The 25805-nt window shown below is 36.3% G+C and overlaps 1 protein-coding gene across 2 annotated transcripts in view; it reads left to right on the top strand.

Annotated features, from left to right (window-relative positions):
- Positions 1–5050: 5050 nt before the first annotated feature.
- LOC149790203 (TGF-beta receptor type-1-like) overlaps positions 5051–25805 on the top strand; it is a 74318-nt gene continuing 53563 nt past the window's right edge. For both annotated transcript variants that reach the window (XM_089972199.1, XM_089972200.1), the window contains exons 1-2: positions 5051–5196; positions 10817–10931. In XM_089972199.1, the coding sequence (XP_089828325.1) occupies positions 5133–5196; positions 10817–10931 (179 nt within the window). In that variant the 5' untranslated portion in view covers positions 5051–5132. The remainder of the gene's footprint in view (positions 5197–10816; positions 10932–25805) is intronic.

Here is a 25805-nt window from a genome sequence, read left to right as displayed (position 1 = left end):
CGTTGCGACTCGAAAACCGTGTGGGAGATGTTTTCCTTCACGTCCGCGCTTTGACTTTAAGAACCGGGGTTGTTTCCAGTTTAACCATCCATTGTCGACTCATCCTCCTAAGAAGATGTGCTCCAAACTAGCTAAGCTCAACGAAGCCTACGTGAATTTGCATAGGGTCAGACACAGTCTGATACCGAAGCCAGAAGAAATAGAAAATGTGAGAATGTTAAAAATCACTGAAGACCTGATAGAAGAGCTCTTCAGAGAAGAAATGAACAGGGAGAAAGAAGAATGGACAGAGAAGTACAGACTTCAGAGACAGCAGCAACAGCAGCAACAACAACAGCAGCAGCAGCAACCTGAACCTGACAGAGGCTTTGTCGATTGTCGTATCGACACCAAAGAGTTCTTCTTCTCTTTCCGAAGAAGCAGAACTATTGCCAGAAAGTCTATCCTCAGAGGACATCGCATTCTTAGAAACTAAAAAAAGAATGCCATAGCAAACAAAAAAAAACAGCCCTTTTCAGGGCTACCCAATACTCTAGAAAAGAAATAACGATCGATTTGCCAATGTGTGTAGGTAGAGTAGTGTGAATATAAACACTAACTCTTTTTAAAAAATGTGAGGGTATGTGTTTGTGTGTTTGTGTTTGTAAGAGCTCAGGTATGTTTGTGTGAATAGTAGATTATGGGTTTCTTAGCGTATGTGAAGAGTATAGTTAGGGTTATATTATATGAAATGAGAAAGTAGGGGGATGTTTTCCTTCACGTGCGCGCGTTGTTGGGTCATGATCTAGGTAAGATCAATGTTATGTTTTTAGGGGATGTTTTCCTTCACGTCCGCGCTTTTCGTATAAGAACCCACAGTATTCGTCGTTCAAACCATTCTACAGAGAAGATGGCTTCGAACCACCTAGATAAATTTCAAACATTACAAGACGTCCTTGACAATTTGGGCATGATAGAACAAATGCTCGTACGACTCAATGAAGACCACTATTCTTACAGTCCGCATAGAGTAAAAATGGAAATTAACAATTTAAGAAAAGCAAAGGTTATGATCAGTGGTGTCATGAAAGAGATAAAGGAGGAGAAGGAGGATGAAGAGGAAAGAATAAGAATACGCAAATGGAACGAAAAAATTGAAAAAGAAGAAGAAAATGAGAAGAGGAAGAAAGAAGAGGAAGAGGAAGAGAAGAAAGAAGAGGAGGAGAAGAAAAAGAAGAGAAAGAGTGTAGGTGAGAAAATAAGAAGTTGGTGGAGAAAAAGAAGAACTTAGAAGCAGAAGAAAAACCCAAAGGCCCTTTTCAGGGCCAGCCATATTTCTCGAAAAGAGATAGCCTTTCAATTGCCTACCCCTTTTTTCAAAAAAATTTAAAAAAAAAAAAAATCCCATGTTAAATTCCCCTTGTACGTATATTAACCCACGATTTATTCCCATGTTAAATTTCCATTGAGGCTAATCTGACCCACGATTTTTTCTCCATGTTAAATTTCCATTGAGGCTAATCTGACCCAAGGGGGTCTGTAATGCTAATTCCCATTGAGGCTAATCTCGCCCCTTTCACTACTTGCAATCGGTATTGCTTTTGGGGCTATCCTCGCAAATAAACCTTTAACAACATCGCCGAGTCCATCACCGCAAACTGCTTCGTAAGTTGGTAATCGTGAATTTACTACCCTGACCATGATCGGTCCACTTTGAGTATTATGTGTAATCATTTTTTATATATCTACTAGTTAATTGTTTAGTCGTGGTGATTTTAATCACTATAATAATCATCAACGATTTCATCGATAAGGGAACGATAAATACTGCTATCCATAATACCTCAGGTGAATAATCTTTGACAAATATCAGATCTTTCATTAATACTTTCCGGCGAATTATTTCCTGCACGTTTTCCTCCTTTGAGAACTTCTAGTCGTTGCACGTCATCGAGAATATTGTTAGGACAAGCAATAAGACCACTTCCCGTAAAACCGCTACCAGTGGCGGGAAGAGGATCATCATATCATTAATTTTCTTGTTCCAATTCTCTAAAAATCCGATCAATTTTTCTCCTACTTAAAATTCTTGCTTGTCTAAGTTCTTCTGGTTCTTGTCCTTGTTCTAATTTTTTTCAACGTCCGATCCCTTTCTTTTTTTATCTCGTCAAGTAACTCCTGACTTATTGGAGGAAGTTGTCGTCTTTCTTTTCTTTGTAGAGGTGGAGGAAGTTGATATGAAGGCTCTTGTTGTGGTGGAGGAGGTTGATATGAAGGCTCTTGTTGTGGTGGAGGAGGTTGATCTGAAGGCTCTTGTGGTGGAGGAGGTTGATATGAAGGCTCTTGTTGTGGTGGAGGAGGTTGATATGAAGGCTCTTGTTGTGGTGGAGGAGGTTTTTGTCGTTCTATTTCTCGCTACGGTGGAGAAGATTGTTGGTATTTTATTTGTCCCAGTGCCTCTTCATAAAGTCTTTGTACTTCTTGAAGAAGACCTCTGTATTCTAAATCATCATATCTATCTTGTTTATATATATATATATATATATATATATATATATATATATATATATATATATATATATATATATATATATATATATATATATATATATATATATATATATACATACATATATATATATATATACATACATACATATATATATATATATATATATATATATATATATATATATATATATATATATATATATATATATATATATATATATATATATATATATATATATATATATATATACGGTACATTCACTTAATAAAATTATTATCACTTACGCCTTCATAACCAGGTTTTACAATTCTAGATTTATTAAACATACCAATTAATATTTTTTCAGGTAATTCTTCACTTTTAATATTTTTAATATCTTCGACAAAATCTTCCCAAATTTTTTAAAATCATTTTAATATTTCCTTTTCCTACTTTAGGTTTAGGTGCAAGTTCTTTTTTTACGTCGGCGATTTCAGTACGAACTTAACCAATACACTCAAGTATTCCTTCAGGTGGAGGTTGAGCTGCAGCTATTTCAGTTGGAAGATCTCGTAAAATCTTTTTTGTTTTCTTAGTTCTCGCTGCTATTTTTTTCAGTTTGCTCAGCGGTTTGTTTTACTGATGGAAGTAGACCTTCAGTAGAATCTGAAACTCTTTCAGTAACTTTTGTAACTAGTTTAAATAACTGTTCTGTGCCTTCTACAAATTCAGCTTGTGCTTCTTGACGTTCTTGTAGTTTTTATCTAACAGAATCACGAGCATGAAGAATTTTTTTGATTGCTTCTAGTCTTTCTCGAGCTAATCTAGCAGTGTGAGATTCTTTAGCCGGTGGCATTATTGATATGATAATGATTTAATTATAGCAGCAGAGGAGGTGCGACCTCAGGCGTCACATGGGTAAACGAAATCACTAACAATTTTTTAATAAAAAAAACCCACACTAATGACAACGATAAAGTAACAAAATAAACTAACCCCCAAGAGATACTCATGGAGAGAGACTCGCGGTAAAGTCAGAGGGTTTCGGTTTGGCGTTAGTGACCTTATCTTGTTATCATGTTTTTTCGCATGAGGTTTTATTTTAAGCAAATGACGTTTTATCAAAAGGTCGGTTAACCTCCTCTGCTGCTGTGTATGAATTGCAACCTGATTTCCTGGATAATTTAAAGGTAAATTATAGTCAGGATCTTTATAAGTTTTGGGTAATATGTAGAACTGAGATGTTCGTATGTTAAGGGGAGAGAATCAAATTCCTCATATACAGAATTATTATTTTTAGCGATCTCATTAATGCATGTTAAACTTTTTGATTTAATTTCTATTGACGGGTCTTCGATAATATGTTTTTAGTATTTTTCATCATTTAATTGACGTTCAACTTCTTTAACATAATCATCTTGATTCATCAAAATAATAGTGTTTGACTTATCGTCCTTTTTAATCACTATATTGTCGTCATTCATTAGATTATATAAAGACTGAATTTCGTCCTTAGAAATATTACTATGATATTGCATTTTAAGATTACCAGTTAATATCTCTTTTGTGATCGCGTATATATATATAAAAATCTAAATATGAATCACGTCCACTAGGTTGTGTAAAAGATGATTTAATTTTGTTGAAATAACCCATTTTTTTTAGAATGAAAAGAATTCGACTTACTCTCTGAGTTGTTGTATGCTTTATCATAAAAAAATTCTTTTAATTTTAGGAATCTAGAAAAATTAACAATTTCTTCAGCTAATTTACTTTGTAGTCTGAAATAAAGAATTCTTATCTTATCTTATCTTATTGCATGTGGCGATTTGGTCTGGGGCAAAATTTTAGGCCTTTGCCTAGCATCACTATTAGTTAATCTTCTACGTGAGAGGTTTAACACTTTCTTTACCTGTCTTAATTTGTTATCTTCGCTTTATGTCTTTTTTTTTTTTCTCCATTACATCTTTGAATTACAGTGCAAATATAAACCAGCTTGAAATATTCTCAACTAGGTAATTGAACAATTCAAATTGCGATAAATAACTTATTTGATTTTTTTTTAAATATTAAAAAGGTATCTGGATGACAAGTTTTGGGGTGACTTCTCCAACCAATTGGGGCGACTTCTCCACCTACGTTGGGGCGAGTTCTCCCAGGGCGAGTTCTCCGAATACCGTTCCCTTGTACTCACACAAAATCCACGCCTGTTTATTGAATTGTTTGCTCATTGAAAGCTATAAGTATTATTGCGAATAAAAAATAATGTGAGCACATGTTTAAATAACTTAAGCAAACATCTAGTGCTTTAAAACAATTATATATTTATTCATCTATCTGGCATATTACTTGTTTTAATTGGCCAGCGTAATTGAAAATTCATACGCGACAGCCTATCCTGTCTGTCGGCTTAAGAATTTGAGGGTATAATGAAATTGTTTGAACACAGATAAAATACAACATATTACTACTAAACATGAAATAAATATCACCATTTTATAGAAATCATTACATTTAAGAAAGGATAAAAAGCTTGGTGTTATATAGCGTCGCGTAATATTTATGAGTGGTAGGAAGTGCGTCATTGGCCCGATGTTGAAATTATGGATTCCGTTTCGAAGCTTAGATAGCACCAACACATTGACATTGAAACGTAGCGAGAATGGCGATATATCACTTCCTACACGCACTATTGACTACGTTTTACCTGTATTCACAGGCAGAAGGTACAATTATAATATTAACCTGTATTTGTGAAAAAACATTTAAACAGATGTAGTCTGCTGGTGTCAGGGGGGTGGGTGGCTGTCTTAGAGAGGGATCGAGGCCATTGTTGTTGTTGTTGTTATAGGGTTTAACGCCATTTTTCAGCACACGATAACATATACATGGGGGCCAGTATTAATGGTGGAGGAAGAATCCGGGAAAACCCCGGAAAGAACCACCGACCCACGAGAAGCTAGGCAAGCTTTCTCACATACCCACATTGGCCGAATCCGAGAATCGAACTCTCGCAGACAGAGGTGAGATGGCAGTGATCCGTAACGGTGAGCGCTTTAGACCCCTCGGCCACTCGGGGCCCCCCTCGAGGCCGTTAAAGAACTGGAAGATTGCTTGGTTGCTTTTCTTTTCTTTTGTTTTGTTAAAAAGATGCACCAGCAGTCTAATTTACTAGCTTGTAACTAGTTTGTAATTACCTTGAATTTGTTTGGAGGAAGTATTATACCATTCGTCTTAGCTGCCTGTCTGTACGAGTTACGTCAATGAAATTTCACAGGTGCTGGATGCAAGCTTGATGTTGAGAAAGAAAAACAATAATCTAAAAGAAAAAAATCATACAGAGTGACAAAATAATCTTAGAATATGCCCATGACCCATTCTGACATAGGACCCTCTCTATCAAAATATATAAGAGAGAAGGTATGTAACTTCCAAATACTTGGTTCCACCCACAGGTGCTTGACGCGAGCTTGATGTTGAGAAAAAAAAAAAAATAATCTAAAGGAAACAATCATACAGCGTGACAAAATTTCTTTAGGTTACCCCCCATGACCCGTTCTGAAATATGACCCTCTCTATCATAATATATAAGAGAGAAGGCACGGAACTTCCAGACACTTCGTTCCACCCATGACCCTCGATTTTTTTCTGCTATTTCCGTCTTTAAAGGCACAATATGGCTTGTTTTATTCCTGAGATATTTTTCTATTCATCAAGCGATTATTGACTTTTCTGCGTTGTACCAAACTGAAGTTACAGGCTCCGAAATATGCGATTTTCGCCAAAATTTTGGGTTCGAGTCTCGGATTTAGCCAATGTCGTTATGTGAGAAAACTTGCCAGTAGCTTCTCATGGGTCAGTGGTTCTTTCCAGTGTTTTCCCGGGTTCTTCCTCCACCATTAATACTGGCCGCCATTTATAGCCCATCGTGTGCTGAAAAATGGCATTAAACACTACGACAACAGCAAATTTTTTACTCTGAGACAAGTCCGAGCTCATGTGATAATAAGTATAATCTTTTGAGCCAATCATATTTTGGCGTTGACGTGTATGCTGCATAGTTCACTTATTTTGAAAATAGAGTTGCATGTATATGATGTCTGCAGTGAAGAAGAGATTGTCTAATTCTTGCATGGAACAGGATTCCTAAAGTTGAATCAAGTTAATGGTAAGTAAAAACTTACTTTTGCATCTACCACTGTTCTGTGATTTAAGAAGGGATGCATCATAGATTTGTAAACATGGTACATGTAGCTCTTGTCACCGGTTTTCACATGTGCATGCATTTGTCTCAGAGTAAATATCAAGGCGTAATATTAACTTGTTTGGATTTATCACAGTCTCATTATTACATATTTATATTTTCGCCTTAAAACCATAGATATTATGCCAGGAGCTGTCAAAAAAAATTGAAATCTAAAAATAAAACAATTTGCCAGAGTAGCACACTAGAAGTTTATACCTCGTAAGCTGGTGACCATTTGTGTAAATTGCGTATCTTGTGTTTGAAAAGTTATGAATTTGCTATATAATGTGCCGATTTCGGTAAAAGTGTTTTTAAAAAATTTTGCAGTGTAATATATTTTCATGCCGTGAGAATGACATCACAAAGTATCTGCACTACTTCCATCATGACGCCAATGCATCTTCCTGTTTGGATTACAAATCTGACCCACTTAATTTCAGGCAACGTGCATCAGTTAAAATTTCCCAAAATATCTTCAAAAATGGTTAAATCCTTGCACTTTCTAAAAATGTATGTGTAGAGCTCATATTTGAGAGAATAAAAGTATAAAATACAATTGAAACATTTTGTCATGCCTTTACTCACCTTAAAAAAGGCACTAAAATTAAAATAAGGCCAGATATACAAGATTTGGGGTTTGTTACATGTTTAGGCTCCAGTAAACAGTAACACAGAAAAAATGAAAACAAGAAGTTTTTAAAATTTAACAAATAATTTATTTCCTTGGAAAAATTCTGTAAAAATGAAAAAAGGAGGAGAACTTATGGTTTCAAGAATCAAATCCAAAAATAATCCACAAATTAAATTGCAAAAGTCCTAGTAATAAATGTTCTAATAAGTTCTAATCCTGGAAAATCCAAGATCAATGATGATGATGTATGCTGTAGTCATTACTGTGCTTATCTTCATTTACTTGTAGAAATACAAATAATGAAACTCCAGTGTTGGAATTCCAAATTAAATTTGTAAGCAATGTCTTTCCAAAATTAATGTGTGAGCACTCTTCAAAATATTTCCAGAGAAAAAATAATTAATCCTTTTCAAATCCAACTGATCTGAAGAAAATTATAACTCAAAATCTGGCTACAACAAAATAACTGGACATCAGTGTAAAAAGCCCAAAACTGAGAAATCTCTCTCTCTCTACACATCTCTATTAAAACTAACAAATGTGCAGTAATGGAAAAACTGGAATTGTGAAATTGAAAGGGGGGTCACATGATTGGGTTTATGTCATGTACAGCAAAAATTACTCTGACGAAAACCAACCACTCCATGATAAAATAAAACTTGTTTATGAAGGTTGCTACAGATTCTGAAACAAGGTCAGGACTTAGATCAACACCTGGTGTTTACAAAAGGAATGATTTAGTTTAACCAATTTTCTGGAAAAATAGCATCTCCAGTGAAAAAATTTACATTATAATAGCATATAATGGAATAAAAATTTTTAAAACTGACAAACAATTGAATTAAAATAAATATGAATTAAATCAGATATATGTAACAGGTTTTACTTGACATGAAAACCAATAATTCTGTGCAAGATGTTATCTCTAGGCCTAATGTTAATTTTGCAAAGCATATTAGAGTTATCTCCACCCTGCCTGTGCATGGCTAAAATAGATTCTGGCTCATGTTCAATTTTAAAAGAAGAATTACATCCAGACTTCCAGGATTTACACACAAAAAAATTGTTAAACATTTTAACAAAACGTACTTTTTCATAAGAAAAAAACATACAAAATGGTTGTACTGCCTTACACTGACGAAAATGATTTTTTAAAATACAAATTATGTGTAACCCATACAAGTTGACAGGTATGCCATGTCCAAAGGTAAAAAAAAAAAAAAAAAATGGGTTCCAGCCCTTACGGAATTTGAAACCACAGTATAAGTTATAGGGATTCCAAGCTGCATAGCTGCCAACCCTCACGAATTTGGTGTGAATTTCATGACTTTTTCAGTGATTCATGCCGTAAGCCAAAAATTCACGAATTTTCCAATCCTCGATTATTTTAAATCTTTAATAAAATAACAGATTTCCCGTTAAGAGCTAGTCGTGATATTCGCAGTTGCCAAAACGGTCCGGTACTGCTGGTCACGATATTAGTAGATCTACAGCCAGTTAGTACAGTTGGCCCGGTAGCAAGCATTTTAGCCTATTTTAATCTATCTGTATAAGAGTAGTTTTACAAATGCTTTTGAGAAAAACTGGGGCCTAACCGGAAATTTGTTCCGCGCATGCGTCAAAACACTGATTTGAGTTATCGTTCAGCATCGCATGTAAGATCTTGAAAATGTCTTCACCACCAAGGAAAAAGAAATGTATTACTCAAAAAGTGAAGTTTAATTTGGAATATATCAAAAATTGGCTGTGCATTCTGCCATTAAACATTGATATTCATTCATGCTTTTTGCACTCAGTGTGCCATCGCAGAGACGATGTGAGGAAGAATGTCGGTTGCAAAAAACACGTAGAAGTTGGGAAAATTAAGAATTTGCAGATGTCAGCTCTGGAATATGTTAAACCATTGGCAGAAGACCTGCAGGCTACCAACGCTGAAGCATTATTTGTGAGTTTTCTTGTCGAACACAATCTACCTTTATCAGCTGGAGACCATGCTAAACATTTGTTCTGACAAATGTTCCTGTGGAAGAACCAACATTGCTGCAGCTCCTGTGCATTCCTCACAGCAACAGTGACAGCAAAAGAGTATTTTCTTTAGTGAGGAAAAATAAGACAGACTTTAGGGCCTTCTTAGCTGCAGAATTTTTTTTCATGAATTCATGTCCAAATTAACAACTTTTTATCCCTATTTTCACTAATTGTGAGCCTGGAAGGTTGGCAGCTATGAAGCTGCACTGCTGCACTTGCTTTCAAGGATTAATGCAAATACAAAGTGGAAACCACATGCAGCTACTTTGGAAGACCAATTGTAAAAAATATGTATATACAGGACAAAAAGGTTTATTACTTCATGCTGTAGTTATGACAGGAAATATGACTAAAATATTTTTTCTTTTTGACATGAAACCAAAATGTCTGAGTGAGATCAAGTGCTTCCAATTGGAAGAATGTTTTTGTAAAACTGCATTAAAATCTGCTTGGTGTTGTGGAGCTACAATCAGCAGTTTGTGTTCTGTCAACCTGGAATGCCTTGTCAATGTCCTGTTCTGAAAGTTATTGTTTTTTGCACATTTGGCCATGAAGCTGTTTTTTGTAAAGCCTACGTACTTATATGGCAAAACATAAAGGTGTCTTCACTTTCACATTATTCACTCAACTTCTTTCTGAAAACGTAGCCAGCTTTATGTTTTCAACCGTTGCTGCTCAAAATTACATTTTATCTTACAAGTAACTATTACGTCATCTTCGGATGATGAACGATCCACTGGTTCGATAACAATAGTATTATCATTGGTCAGTCGTAAATGCGGTCCAAAAGGCAATTTCATTTGGTTCAGATCTATTAAAAACTTTTTCACTTGGATGCCATTGTCATTCGAACACTGACAGTATCTTGGAACAACACAAATCATACAATTGAGTGAACGGAAATTGTTGCTTCGTTGCGGTTCAAAGGTGCGCATAAAATAATAGTTTCTCATGAAAATCACTTTAAAATCGTGTTTATTTTTGGCCTCTTTCTTGGGTGTGGTAATTATATGGTTCTAACATCCTGTTGCTACAATTGATGTGAGTTACCAGTCACATTAGGTCTGCTCCAGGCTCCACACTTAGTTGTAACCCTATGTATTATGATAACATTAGCTTAAGAAACTGATATGCACGTGTTTTCCCCGTTTGGGAGAGTTGTAACCTTGCCATTAAAGTAGTTTGACCAAACCTTTGTTTTGTGTTACTCAGCGACAATTTTTGTGCATCAGATGGGAAAAGTCAGTGTATTTGATAAATAATGCATGGGTAGAAAAAACACTGCATGGAAAGCAATTGTTTGTGTTATTTATGTTAAAATCTGTTGAAACTATAATTTCCCCCTTGTTCACTTGTGGTGTGAGACCTTCAGAAGAAATATTTGCTTACAATAGGTACTTATAGGCAGAATTTTAAAAAAAAATCTGCCTTTTTTTTTCAGGCTTGGTGTGCCTTTGCGATGCCGATGGCTGTCCATCTACTGGTACATGTGAGACTGATGGGGCATGCATTACCAATATCTTCAACACTGGAAAAAATAAGGGATTCTTCCACAGGTTTGTATTTTGAAAATTATTTATTTATTGCTATGCAACACTTTCTCTTGAATACACAAACACATTATGTGGAGGGGACTAGTAGTGTTACAAATGGGTGTCATGTCATGTTATATAACGTCCATCAAGAGTTTTGATAACGCTTCATAATTTAGAGGGACTTCATGCATTGAAATCAGATTTTTTTTTAGAAGACGTATTATGAAACCAATCTCATGTTAGATTTTTCCAACATTTTTTGACATAGCTTATCGAAGTGAAATGATCAGCAATATATTAATGCATCAGTACTTTCTGCCGTACCGATACACATATCAAAACAAGAAATGGAGAAGTGTTACAAAGCGATAATTTCCATATGCAAGTTATTTTAGTCTTCAGAAGTCATGAATATTTTTAGTCATTTGCCTTGTTATACCTTAAACTGAGAAATCATCTATCACAGGTGATGCAGACACAAGCACTTATTTTGGTTAGTAGAAACAATACAGATTGGTGAGAACATTCATTTGCCTCCTATAAATTGATACAAGATGATGCAGTTTGTAATCGGCCCTACCTCCTAATACCATGTTAAGTATCATATCCCAACTGCATGTTCAGCATAAACAGTGTTTCCCTTTACCCTCATTTGCGCTTCAGATACCCTCACATTTTTTATTTGACCTCCAGTTTTGATATCAGTGTTAGTTTTTAACTCAGTCTGACCCCCAGTTTTGACATTAAGGTGATTTTTGACTCTGTCTTGCACCCCTAGGGGATACACTGGCATAAAGGAGACATTACAATGTGTTCCTCATTTATAATGAAGTAATTTATGCATCATTTGATAACCTAATTTATGTGAAGTTTATATTTTGATTTGTATATTGTCCACGTTGGTTAGATTTAAAAGCTAAACAGTGGGTCACAAAGTGAAATAATATGTTACATTGAATTCTCATTGGTGGTTATTGTTTGTTTTGGTCTTGGGTAAACAATATCCACCAATCAGAACTTAATGTAGGTTATTTCCTGCAGGAAAAAACAGGCAAAAAAAAAAAACAACAGTGAAACTTTGCACAGAAGTGGTCATTAATTGATCTGTAAAGTACGTAAACAGAGAGAACTGCAAATTAGTTAAAATTCATGCATATGAAAATGACTTGGCACAGTATACCTTTTTTATTTAAGGTGCGTGTCACAACACAAGTCACATCAGTAGAAGTGCCATATCACATTTTGCAACATTTGTTTCTCAGGTAGACAACTATTACACACCTGGGTTCTTCAGCTTGGCATGATTTAATTGGTACATTGTTCATCGGTACATGCATTACGTCATAGTTTCAACCTTGCATCAAGTAAGTTTTACAAATGCATGTTTGGCTGTCTAGAAAACCATGATGGCTGATTCACAGCATGGTTCACTGTCAGATGACAATTTCACTTTGCAAATGCTGGATGATCAGAGGTCTCAAAAGTGCTTAATCACGCGTATTTGGACTGCAATTTTTTATCTGGGATGCAGAAAATCACTTAGGTGGGGGTCCTCTATATGGATGTAATAGGTTGGCGGCAAAATTAAAAGATTTGCCAGTCATGCTTTAGCCATCTGCTTAGTGGGAAATTGTGTTGATCAGTTAGCTGTGCTGATATTTACAATGACAGAATTCATTGGCTGAAAGACCCCTTTATGTACATGTTGCCATTTTATATAAGAGTACATCGAAAGAACATGATGCAATTGCTGGGAGGCAAGTTCAAAGACTTTGAATGGCTGTTGGGTGGAAAAATGTGCTGATATTTACAATGACAGAATTCAGTGACTGAAAGACCCCCTGATGTTCATGTTGCTGTTAATTAGGAGTACATCAAAAGAACATGATGCAAAAGCTGGGTGGCAAGTTCAAAGACTGATTTGCAGCTGGATGGAAAAATATGCTGATAATTACAATCCGCTCCAGTGGCCAAGTGGTTAGAGCATCTGCCTCCGATTCAGAAGGTCATAGGTTCGATCCCTGGCTGAGTCATACCAAAGACTTATGCAAATGGTACTAACAGCTACCTCGCTTGGCGCTCAGCATTAAGAGGCTAGTGTTAGGACTGGTCGGCATGGTGTCAGGATAATGTGACTGGGCAGGACATGTTACATGTCTGCAGCATGATGCCTCAGTGCTAGACATCACTATTAACTGCCACAATGTAGACATCATAACGATATGAATGAATTTTTTTAAAGCTACATTAAAAATCCAAATCACACACACACACTAATATTTACAGTGATTGAATTCAGAGGCAGAAAGACCCAGAGATGTAGATGTTTTCATTTATAAGAGTACATCAGATAAACAACTTTAGCTTTCATTATTGTGTTCATTTCTGAGTGTGGCTGAATAAGCAGTGCACATGCCCTCGGAATCAAGACATGTTGAGACTTAGACAAAATTCCATTCACAAATTTGGATAAATATTTTGGGGTTAAACAGCAAATTGGCGAAGATTTTACTGAGTTTCAGAAGAATGTTGTAAGTTGCTAGAACTAATGGGATAATAGCCAAGTGTAACAAAGCTTGTGATGCATGGCATAGTGTTTGGAACTTTCCTGGGATTGACAAAATTTAATCTCAGTCTGATGGACAAACAAGAGCTATGTCTGTGTTATAAAAAATGTAGAAGTTAAACTCAATAGCAACCAATTGTTCTTCAAATCTGTAAAGTTTTTTGGGGGGAGACTGCAACTTTTGCTGGAGGGACTCCTATTTTTTACCAAAATGGGAGTCCTGGACTCCTAGTTTTAAAATTCTAACAACACCTCTGGATGATGATAATGATGATGACAATAATTTTTTAAGTTATGAAGTATATCAGATTATTGGAACTGGGAAGATTCCAGTGAGTGATTATTGAGCCATAAAATAGTGTTAATACAAGACCGATGTAAATGCTGGATGGACAAAAACAGATGGCATGCTGGTCAATCCAACTTTCCCCGTTATTTTGGTGAAAGGGGGTAGCTCCCCACTTTAGATAAAATCCTGGCAGCACAATGGCTTAAATCATACATGGGGGAACAAATTTAAAATGTCTCTTTTTATGCAGAATTTGTAATCAATGACTGAACTCGGACGTGATAATAAAATTCACAGAATTGGTGAAGGGGTAGATTTTAAACCACATGAGTTTACTTCCTTGTGTAATTTATTTTTTTATAGAATGAGAGTAGGTTAAGTCATAAGTTTAACATCTTCACTAATAAAAACATGTATTGCTGGCTGTGGCAGTTGTTTGCATCTGCAAAAAGTACAGTGTGAATAGTTTTGTTACTACATGTATTCGTCTCCACGTCCGGACTTGTTCTAGACAAGATTTTCATTGCATAAGGAAATTGCATCCTTTCTTCAGTTTTGATGTTAACACCATAATGACTTTTGATTAAGTGACACATGGAAATGATAATAAGATATTTTTAAACCATTTATGCAGTGCAAAACAAAAGGAGCACTGACTAGAGTGAGTACTGAACAATGCATTTTTCAGCTATATCTTATTGAAAGGAATGATTCATATTGTAAGGATACATTTGAACATTGATAGGCATTCATATTTTGTGGACACATTTGAACATTGATAGGCATTCATATTTTGTGGATACATTTGAACATTGATAGGCATTCATATTTTGTGGACACATTTGAACATTGATAGGCATTCATATTTTGTGGATACATTTGAACATTGATAGGCATTCATATTTTGTGGACACATTTGAACATTGATAGGCATTCATATTTTGTGGATACATTTGAACATTGATAGGCATTCATATTTTGTGGACACATTTGAACATTGATAGGCATTCATATTGTAAGGATACATTTGAACATTGATAGGCATTCATATTTTATGGACACATTTGAACCTTGATAGGCATTCATATTTTGTGGACACATTTGAACATTGATAGGCATTCATATTTTGTGGACACATTTGAACATTGATAGGCATTCATATTTTGTGGACACATTTGAACATTGATAGGCATTCATATTTTGTGGACACATTTGAAAATTGATAGGCATTCATATTTTGTGGACACATTTGAACATTGATAGGCATTCATATTTTGTGGACACATTTGAACATTGATAGGCATTCATATTTTGTGGACACATTTGAACATTGCATATAGCATACTGAACCTTGCAGTGAAACTCATGAAGGCAGTTTATCAACATAAAAGTCTGTTTTCTTTATGAACTGATTAAATGACAGTGACAGTGTATTCCCTAGGAATGCAAGACTGAGAGTAAAAAAATCCCCTTGGTGTCAAAAGTTTAAGTCAGACCGAGTTAAAAATAAACTTTGGTGTCAAAACTGGGGTCAAATGAAAAATGTGGGGGTCTCAGAGGGAAAAGGGAAACACTGCAGTAGTAAGTCTTGTTTATTTGATTATACAGAGGATTGTCTTAAATGGCATTGCATATGAAGCGAAACAGTTACGTTAAAGATGCGGTCTGTGCTTGCATTTCAACAATGAAATGTATATTATAATCACTTTACAAGAAGTAGATGTCAAATGACATGATCATTTCTATATGGATCAAACAAGTTTACTAAATTATTTTCACAAGGAAGGTCATAAAGGAGATTCAGCAAAGGAAAATTCTTGTGAAAGGGTAAGGATAGAAGATAAGGTTGCCACTGAGGTAAAACTATTCCTCCAATGAGATATGTAAGCAAAACATGTAAAATGTGATAGAACTGAGAGAAAAGAAATGTTCACCATATTGTGTTGATAATTATCCATGGCTTGAATTCTTTGACTCTGAAGGAAATATGTATGCAGTTATTGCAGACAATGTCCCAAACACAAGTTGGAAATTCAGCCAGTGTGTTTGTTATTGTAACTGAAAAATTCAGGATTTAATCAAGCAAGTCTGGTGAAGTCAAAAAGCATGTGCAGCAAACTCCAGAAGATACAGCTGCTAATATTCCGCTAGGAAAGGAAAATTTAAAACTAACTGAGAATTAAATGAAGAAGAAATATGGTCTCTCTTTATCATACCATACCCCAGCTCAATATGGAAAACAATTTTTGATATGTATATGCTGTGTGCACTGCAGAAGAAAACAGCCTTAAACCTGGTGCCAATGTTAAGACTCAGTCTAGAGACTTTTGTTCTCTCTTCATTTATTCAAGAACTTGGGCAAGGTCTGAATTCCAGAAAATCTTTCCATTGTTGCCATGGACGTACTGAGGCAGGGCTGATCAAATCCCATAAGCTGACCTCACAGACTACATGTATTCATTTCAGACCTCACAGATTACATGTATTCATTTCAGACCTCACAGACTTCATGTATTCATTTCAGACCTCACAGACTACATGTATTCATTTCAGACCTCACAGACTACATGTATTCATTTCAGACCTCACATACTACATGTATTCATTTCAGACCTCACATACTACCTGTATTCATTTCAGACCTCACAGACTACATGTATTCATTTTTGAAGTTGAACAAGTACAATTTTCCAAAGTGCTTGTCCTAGAAAAGCGCTGTTTTCCTATTTCAAAACAAGTGAGTCAAGCACTAATTTTCATACTCAGTCATTTTATCAACCTCCATATGGCCTTTCATGCCCTCCTTGTATTCTGAGTGTTTGAATCTCCTCAGTTTGTTTACACATTCACATCCTGTGGTACAGAAAAAGATGTAATTAAAAACTGTTCCATGATTGCAAGTTCTACTACTGCTTGACTGAATATTGGGTTAAGCAACCAAATTTACACTTTAATGAAAACAAAATCCAGTATGATTAATTACCATTGTTTTAAATGACCTTGTGTTTACTCAACCCAGATATATGCAAGCAGATCACCCATTGATTTCATTCCATCTAAACATGCATTGAAATTACAGAAAGGCACTTTTCTGAGCTAAATGACCATTCCCTTTATGAACTGAATGAATGCCAGTAATTAGTCTTTGATTTATTTTGTCTGCTAATGTAGAGAATTAACTTCATTGTGCGATATTGCATTTAATTAGTTATTTAAGCTCTATAGGAGCAGCCAGTGTTTGCATTTGCACAACAAATTTATTGTGATTACTTTATTAGAATTAGTTGTCAAATGAACTGATCTTTTCCATCGTAGATAAAATGAGTTTACACAATTATTTTAGAAGACGTATTCTTAAGGAAAGTTCGTATAAAAGTTGAGCGATAAAAACATAAGGCTGCCACTCAATCTGAGATAAATATTGCTCAAAGAGACACAAGCCAGAGTCAAAGAGATACAAGCCAGAGTGAAAGAGATACAAGCCAGAGTCAGAGATACAAGCCAGAGTCAAAGAGACACAAGCCAGAGTCAAAGAGATACAAGCCAGAGTCAAAGAGATGCAAGCCAGACTGACTGCAAGTAATATAAATTACGACACAACTAAAAGACAAGGAAATTTCAGCCACATTGGGTTGATTATTATCAGTGGCTTGCATTCCGGACTAAGGAATGATGTTTTGCAGCTCCTCTACTAGTATGGATTGTATTGTGAACCAGTGTATTTGTCAATATAACTGGTAAGAGTTGTATATTCAGCTCGTGTATTTGTCAATCTGACAAGTTCAGGGTTTTATCCATCACAACTCGACGGTTTTGAACCTCGTGAAGCCTGTGCAGCACAGCATGTACACGACACTATCCAGCATGTACAGAAAATCACTGAAGTTGGAGTTGCTAATATACGACTAGGAAAAGGCATTTTAAAATATATATAAAATTAAAATAAAACAAGAGCTCTCTTTAGCACAGCATATACCCAAGCCCAATATAGAAAACCACAATGGTAAACTTGGTACTGCTTATAAGAATAGTCCTGGGCAAGAGACTCTGCTCTGTTAGTTGATAAAGCCATGAGGGAAGAATGATCTTGTCCGAGTTCTAGAAAATTAATTTCTTTCTTTTGTATGGAATTACAGTAAGACTTTACTGCATCGAAGGATAAACTAGTATATATATATAACATATCTGACAGTATATATATATATATATAACACCTTATAAAACTAGTTAAGACCTTTGAAGAAATAAAATTGGTGACATCTATGATTAAAGTCCATACCTCTCATCAAATCTAGACAAGAAAGTGAAATTTTGGGGCAAGTGAAAATGCAAGTGGGAAAAGTGAAAGTTTTCAAACCACTTTTCCTGAACAAGTGAATGAGAAATAATTTGATCAGTCCTGACTGAGGCTACCACATAGGAGCAAGAAATAGCATGTCTAATATTCCTTAACAAATACACAAAATATAAAATTAAGCCCTTTCTAGAAATATATGTTGCAAATAGTTTCTTTTGTTTTCAATATGGATTAAAATGTAAATGTCATACAGTCTAGGCAAGGGGTTGAAATTTTGGGACAAGTGAAAAGGTTAGTGGACTAGTGAATTTTCAGAGAAAGTTGGAAGAAAAAAAATCAATCAAACCTGTGTAAGCACTGTACAGTGCAAGCGTGATGCCCCTTATCCATAAATGCCAACCTTTAGCATAGGTATGGAGCTATTGTTTTAATCTTCAAATAAATATATTATGCCACCTAAATATTTGTCAGGGTTTTCTTCTCCTGCGATCAAACAGTATTCCCACTCTTTTTCGTCAGATATCATCTTATTGTAATTCAACAGAACTTAGCTAATGTGGTCAGTTCGCAATCTGATACACATCCACACTACTAGTATAAAATTAATGTTTCTTCCCGTAGCTGCTACTGACATTCCTAACTGGAACCATGACATAACTAAACCTGTGGTCTGTAAATTACTAGCTGATAATGTCAGTCGTGACATGCCGATTTTCTTGGTAACTCATTCGGCCCAGTAGGTTTTTGTCGTTTTCACCTGAAAAGACATTTTGGGGGCTATTTCTGAATACACCCTAATACATCGACTTTCAACTGATTTTCCATTAGCCTAATGCCTAGTTGTATTAGAAACATCGTTTTCCATTAGTTATTTTGCTTGCCTATGAGCAGAAGGGTAAAAGTAGGAGTTATTTTTTAAAAAATTTTTGTGCTTAATTGACCCATCATTTTCATATATGGAGACCACTCTTTATCCCAAATGCCTACCTTATCCTAGTTTTGCAAAGGTTCACCTGTCTGTGTGCAGTTCAGACTGGTCTGCCTTAGACCTCAGGCCGAAAGGTCTAAACTCCAGGCACAAAATCAGACTCCGACCACAAGCAAATTTTGGGTGAAAAAAAAGGGTCCAAAAAATTAAGTTTTTCCCTCTGTATTTTGTAATGCAACTAGAACATCCAGATTTTTGGGGTCATTGTAGAGCTATATCTGTCTGCTTTTTTTTATAAATTTAAAATGAATAAACTCAGCAAATAATTACAAACTTACATCAATGAGCATATTGTATGTGAATGAGACAATACCTTTGTACCTTTTCGAGATGCACTCTTTCTTTGCAGCTGAATCTCTTTGGTTATGGATCTTTCAAATTTTTCCAGTCGCATTCCCCTTAGATGATTCGTTTAACAAAAAAAAAAATTACTGGATAATTTCTTCAGAGTCCCTCAGACTTCCCATTTGGCAGAAAAACTTGGACTACCAAATTTTGCCAGGGAAATTACTTGAAACATTTAACTTTATCAAGGAAACACACACCCTCATTTAGCTTAGCCATTCAGAATTAACTTTCTCTAACTGCCAAACTTTTAACTCTACCATCAAAATCAGAATAATTCTCTTAGGTTTGCATTTATTTTTAACTATTGCATGACAATTTCATTTTATTACACCTTTTTTCCAATTGTCAAAGATTGTTTCTGGTTTGTCATTTTCTACTACATGACCTTATGTTAATATTGTTCTTTTTTATCAGTCTCACTGTTATCCCAACAGACTCGAACTAAAATTCACTCTTGCCACCAAACAGAGCATATCATAGGCAGCAATTTATTGCAAACCTGGCCCATAATCAATCTTAATTGTTAACTTGTCATGCTGACCATGACATAATGTACAGCAACAAAACCTCTACGAAAACTTTAAATCATTATACCACTTCTCCATCCAGGTCATTGTCTTGTTCTTCTTGGCTGTCCATTGTGTCCGATGATGATGATAGTTGTGCTTCCCATGGTGACTACGCATGTGGCTTCTGAGTCCCAAGCTTGAAGCACACATGATGCTCCAGGTTGCACATGGGAAGTCTGTACATGTGTTGGTCTGGGGTGCTATGTTGTGCCATTTATCTCTCATAGCTGTAAGTCATTGGCAGCAGTCATCTTCTAGTACTTCAGCAGCCTTTATGCTAAGCATGCGCCATATAGACCCATCCTTTACAGAGGCTTCCAGCTTGCTGGGTTGGATTCTGCACTTTCAGGTTACACTTAAGGTTGTCTTTGTACCTTTTCCTGTGGTGCCCTCATTTCTGCTTTCCCTGCTTGAGCTAATCGTAGAACAGTTGTCTCAATATTCTGGTCTTCTCCCCAAAATGATGTGGCCAGACCATCTGAGCTGGGCTTTCAGCAACAGTGCCTCAGTGCTAGAAACACAGGCCATTTTGAAGACTTATAAGTTGCACACCCTGTCTTGCCATAAGATGTGCATGAGTGATCGTAGCGAGTGCACATGGAATTGCTCGAGCTGATTCACATGCCTCCAGGTTTCACAGCCATAAAGCATGGAGATGAGGACAACAACTTTATAGACCTTGATCTTGTGGGCATCCAAAGGTCTTTTTGCTGCGGGACTCTAACAAAATGTCTTCCAAGTGCTTGTTTTGCTTTCCAAATCCTGGCTGTAATTTCAGTATCCAGCGACCAATCTGAAGACATTGTGTTTCCCAGGTATGTAAAGCTCTCCACATTCTTCAACTGTCTCCCATGGATCTTGATAGCGGGTTGTGTTGGGTTTGTGGAAGGAGCTGGTTGACAGAGTAGCAATTTTTTTTAAGGTTTATTGTCAGACCAAAAAGTCTGGATGCCTCAGAAAACCTGTTCACCATGGTCTGTGGGTGGTTTTGCTTGTTTGCCATAAGTGCACAGTAATCTGCAAACAGGGCTTCAAGAAGTAGTCTTTTCATTGCCTTTGTTCTTGCAGAGAGCTGATGCAAGTCAAACAGAGATCCATCAAGGTGATACTTGATGTAGACGCCAATGTCAGGGTCCTTCACTGCATGGAGTATGGCTTGGGTGAAGAAGAGGTTGAACAGCATAGGTGTGAGAAGGCAGTCCTGGTTCACTCCTGTTGAGATGCTGAAGTGCTCTGAGTACTCCCTATTGGCCAAGACCTCTCCTGTCATGTCATCATGAAACAAATGGATTTGGGTGGTGAACTTTCTGGGGCAGCCAAGTTTTCTAAGGATGTGCCACAAGGCTTCTCTGTTTATAGGTCAAAAGCCTTGGTGAGGTCGATGAACACTGTATAAAGATCCATCTGCTGTTCCATGCATTTTCCTAAATTTTCCTCACAGTGAACATTATGGACTCAGGTAGCAGTTCCTTTGAGATGGTTGTGACAAGTCTATTCTGGATGGTACAGGCAAGAATCTTCCCTGCAATGGAGAGCAGAGAAATTCCTCTACAGCTGTTGCAAGCGGCACTAGCACCTTTATTCTTGTATAGTGAGGTGATGGTAGCATCTCATAGGTCTCCAGGCATCTCCTCCTTGTCGAAGATGCTGGTGAGTATGTCTTGGAAAGCTGCAAATGCTTCTGTGCCAAGAGCCGTGAATACTTCTGTAGGGATGCTTTTTTTACCAGGTGCACTGCCACAGTTCATCTGTTCAATGGCCTTCCACACAGCCTCTTCAGATGGGGGCAAGTCCAGCTCTTCACAGACTGGTCTTTGGTGGATTTGTTGTAGCGTTGCTGGATGGGTGATTGAGGAGCTTGCTGAAGTGTTCCTTCCATCTTGCTTTTATCCCTTCTGTGTCGTTAATGGTTGATGTGCCATCTTCTGAAAGCAGAGGGGTGGATCCTGATCTTGGAGGGCCATAAACAGCTTTCCAGGTCAGTGTTCAATATTGTTAAGTACCAATACATTAGTGTTACCATTGTACTATCCAGGCCAATGTTCGTTTTTGTTTGTCGGTGTATTACCACTGTTCTGTCCAGATCCCTGTACATTATTATACAGTGTGAATGTGTTATGACTGCTCTACCCAGGCCACTGTACTGTATTGTACCACATGCGGTATAATTCATGATGTTCGTTTCTCTTTGCTGTTATGACTCTATGGTCTTCAACTTAGTAACAGAAAAGAGTGAAAACTACAAGTTTTGTAAAGTTCAACAAATAATTTATTTACCTCAGTACAAAGTGAAAATCTGAAACAATTTACAGTATTGTTAATTAAAATCCTAAATAGTCCAAATATTTTATCACCTGCCCTAATGAATAAAGTTATAATTAGATTCCAGTGGTGTTCGGATAAAAGCTTCAATTCTGAATGTGTTGATGTACCTGTATAATGGCCTGTGATGTGGAGATGTGCCAAGAGTCTTTTGATGAATCACAATAATATAATCCAGGATATCCTTGTCTTAATTCATTATGATTCCCAAATGGTCTAAAGCGCTCTATGTTATGGATTACTGCCATCTCACCTCTGTCTGTGTGGGTCTAAAACTAGGATTCGGCCAGTGTGGGTATGTGAGAAAGCTTGCCAGTAGCTTCTCATGGGTTGTTTGTTCTTCCCGGGGTTTTCCCGGGTTCTTCCTCCACCATTAATACTGGCTGCCATACGTAGCCTATTGTGTGCTGAAAAATGGCACTGTCCAAGAATATTATTTGATGAGCACTTTGTATTTCCAGTGAATAATAATTTGATTAAGTAATTCCACCCAGATCAAATACAGAACACAACAGTGATAATGATTCTGCTAAAGATGTTAAAGCAAGAATGAGCATTATATGATGTAAACAAGATTATAAAAAAACTAAGACACAGAAGTAGAACCAGGATGAAGGTCACAAGTTCATTTCTAGAAAATTTTAAGTTCACAGCAAGATAATATCTGTTATTACATGTTTATGTGTGTGTGTGATGTGGATTTTTAATATAGCATTAACAATTTTTCAGTCATATTGCTATGATGTCTGCATTGTGGCAGTTTATAGTGATGTCTAGCACTGGGCATCATGTCCAACCAAGTCACATCCTGACACCAGGTTGACCAGTCTTAACTCTATCCTCTTAATGATGAATGCCAAGCTAGGCAGTTACTATTTTTATAAGTCTTTGGTATGACTCAGCCAGGGTTTGAACCCAAGACCTGCTGCATCAAAGGCAGACTTCTAACCACTTAGGCAGTTAGAGAGGTCATTATTAAAATTGTAATTAAGAATGTGGCAAACATCAGGTAGACCAGGGTTTTTTTGTGTGTGGAGGAATTCCAATGTCCTAAACCCAGACTCAAATAAACAAGTTTACCTCTGTTGATAATGATTTGAATATTTAATACAAATTCGTAGAGAAATATTAACTTCTGTATGTATTGTGTTGTTTAAAAAATAAATGAATTTGATTTTGGACAAGGTCATATACTGAATACAATTATACGCAACATATAATCATGGAGAAAAAATAACAGACAATGCCAATTGAATATACATAATGCATCAAGTGACTGTAGAGATAGCATGGGGAGGATTAAGTAAATCCTGTCTGATAGTGTGGGAAGAATTAAGGAAAAGCTGGTCTGAAACTGTGGAAATGACCTACACCACACATCCTTGTGGAGATGTTGAGTCATGGTGGAGGGACTGGTACTAGACAACCTGTTGCAAAGTGGTACAAAAGATGTTCTGGTTAGGCTGCTTTAATTGTCCAAGTATCTCATCAATAAACAATATTTACTGGGTTTTTTTAAACTCAAGTGTTTGAAGACATTTTTGTCATAAAAATTTAATTTTTGATTGTTAGCATATTAGGAAAATAGGGACAAGCTTTCATTTAAAAGCTGATGAAGTCCATGTTTGTTGGACATAGGAAAAGTTGAATGCAGAGTGACAGAAGTCTGATCACTTTATGGTTCTTTTTAATTTAAGTATCGGGGCCCCGAGTGGCCGAGTGGTCTAAAGCGTTCGCCGTTACGGATCACTGCCATCTCACCTCTGTCTGCGCCGGTTCGAGTCTCAGATTCAGCCAATGTAGATATGTGAGAAAGCATGCCAGTAGCTTCTCGTGGGTCGGTGGTTCTTTCCGGGGTTTTCCCGGGTTCTTCCTCCACCATTAATACTGGCCGCCATATATGGCCTATCGTGTGCTGAAAAAATGGCGTTAAACCCCACAACAACTCTTTAATTTAAGTATCAATAGTATTGATAGTAGTAGTTGTAGAGAGAGAGAGAGTAGGTTGATAATGGTTTCTAAAAACTGAACTGCAGGACACTTATAGTCATAGGTGAATGTTCTCCATTATAACCAGGAGAATAGAAGAGCTGTGAATGAATAGTGAATAAAAATATAAAATACAAAATAATGATAATTTCATTGCGATCTTATCATCAGAAAATGCATTCTCTCTTATTATCAAATTCATTGGAGAAAGAGAGAGAATGGAGACAGATCATGATTGTGACTGCTGAAGTCATTCAAATTGTAAAATTTTCTAATTGTGAATTCACAAATTAAGTGTACAATCTGGCCTTCCATTTTATAAAAACGGAAATATATTTTGAATATAAGTGGAGTTGAATTATAATAAAATCGTAGGGATTGAAAATATTATACGTTGGTTTTGTATATTTGGTTGATTTTTTTGACACAGTTATTGAGAAACTATCATAAATCCCACATAAAATGACCCAGCATGTAACTTTAAAAAGAAGTGATTAACACATTAACCCCTGGAGCTTGTTGTCATTTTTGCCTGAAAATCAAGTAGGAAACACATTTTGAACACTGTTTCTGAATAGACTCGAAAACACCAAATCCCCGGTCATCTTTCAATAACATACTGCCTAGTTGTGTTAGAAACTTCGTTTTTCGTTGGCTATTTGAATCGCGTATGAGCAGAAGGGTAAAAGTTGGACTTTATTTTTTCTTTCTAAACGGAGCTGTTATTCTTGTATGGACTTTATTCCAAATGCCCATCCTACTTTTTGCAAAGTCTCATCTGTCTGTTTGCAGTTCATACCAGTTTGCCTTAGATCTGAGACCAAAAAGTCTAAAATCCAGACATATAATTGGTGAATTTTGGGTAAAAAATAGTCGGGTCCAAAAAATGAGGTTTTTCTATCTGTATTTTGTAGTCCAACTAAATATTCCAGATTATTTGGTATCATTGTAGAGCTACATCTGTCTACCTTTCTATAATACCACCCACACTAATGTATCATGCATGACCATGAGGCTACAGAGCTCGGCAGTAGGCTACTACCTCCTGCCCCGCAAAGTCGCCGCTAGGGGTTAATGTGTTAAACAGATAAAAATATTTTGTAAAACATTTTCTACATGAGTAAGCAATAGATGAAATGTATGATCTACTTGTATAATAAATTTTTTTTTTCATAAACATGTATGTTTGAAGCAGACACATTGACAAATTAATGTCCCTTTGTTACTGAAAATATTCTTGGCAACAGAAATATATTTAATTGGATATTTATTCAGAATAAAATACAGGTTACAGTGATAATATGCAGTGTAATGTGACATTTCATTTCCCATTCACTGCTGTGGTGGCATTGTGGTTAGAGCGTGCACCTCGGAAGCGGGAGGTCGTGGGTTCGATCCCTGTTTGAGTAATACCAGAAATGTACAAAATGGTATGTACTAACAGCTTCCTCGCTAGGCGCTCAGCATTAAGAGGTTAGTGCTAGGACTGGTCAGTATGGTGTTCGGATAATGTGTCTGGTTGGGACA

This window comes from Sinohyriopsis cumingii, chromosome 10 (assembly GCF_028554795.1).
Source record: "Sinohyriopsis cumingii isolate HCF-2022 chromosome 10, ASM2855479v2, whole genome shotgun sequence".
NCBI classification, from domain to species: Eukaryota; Metazoa; Mollusca; class Bivalvia; order Unionida; family Unionidae; genus Sinohyriopsis; species Sinohyriopsis cumingii.
The sequence above is the reverse complement of the archived record's forward strand: the minus strand, read 5'-3'. Positions and strand labels throughout refer to the sequence as shown.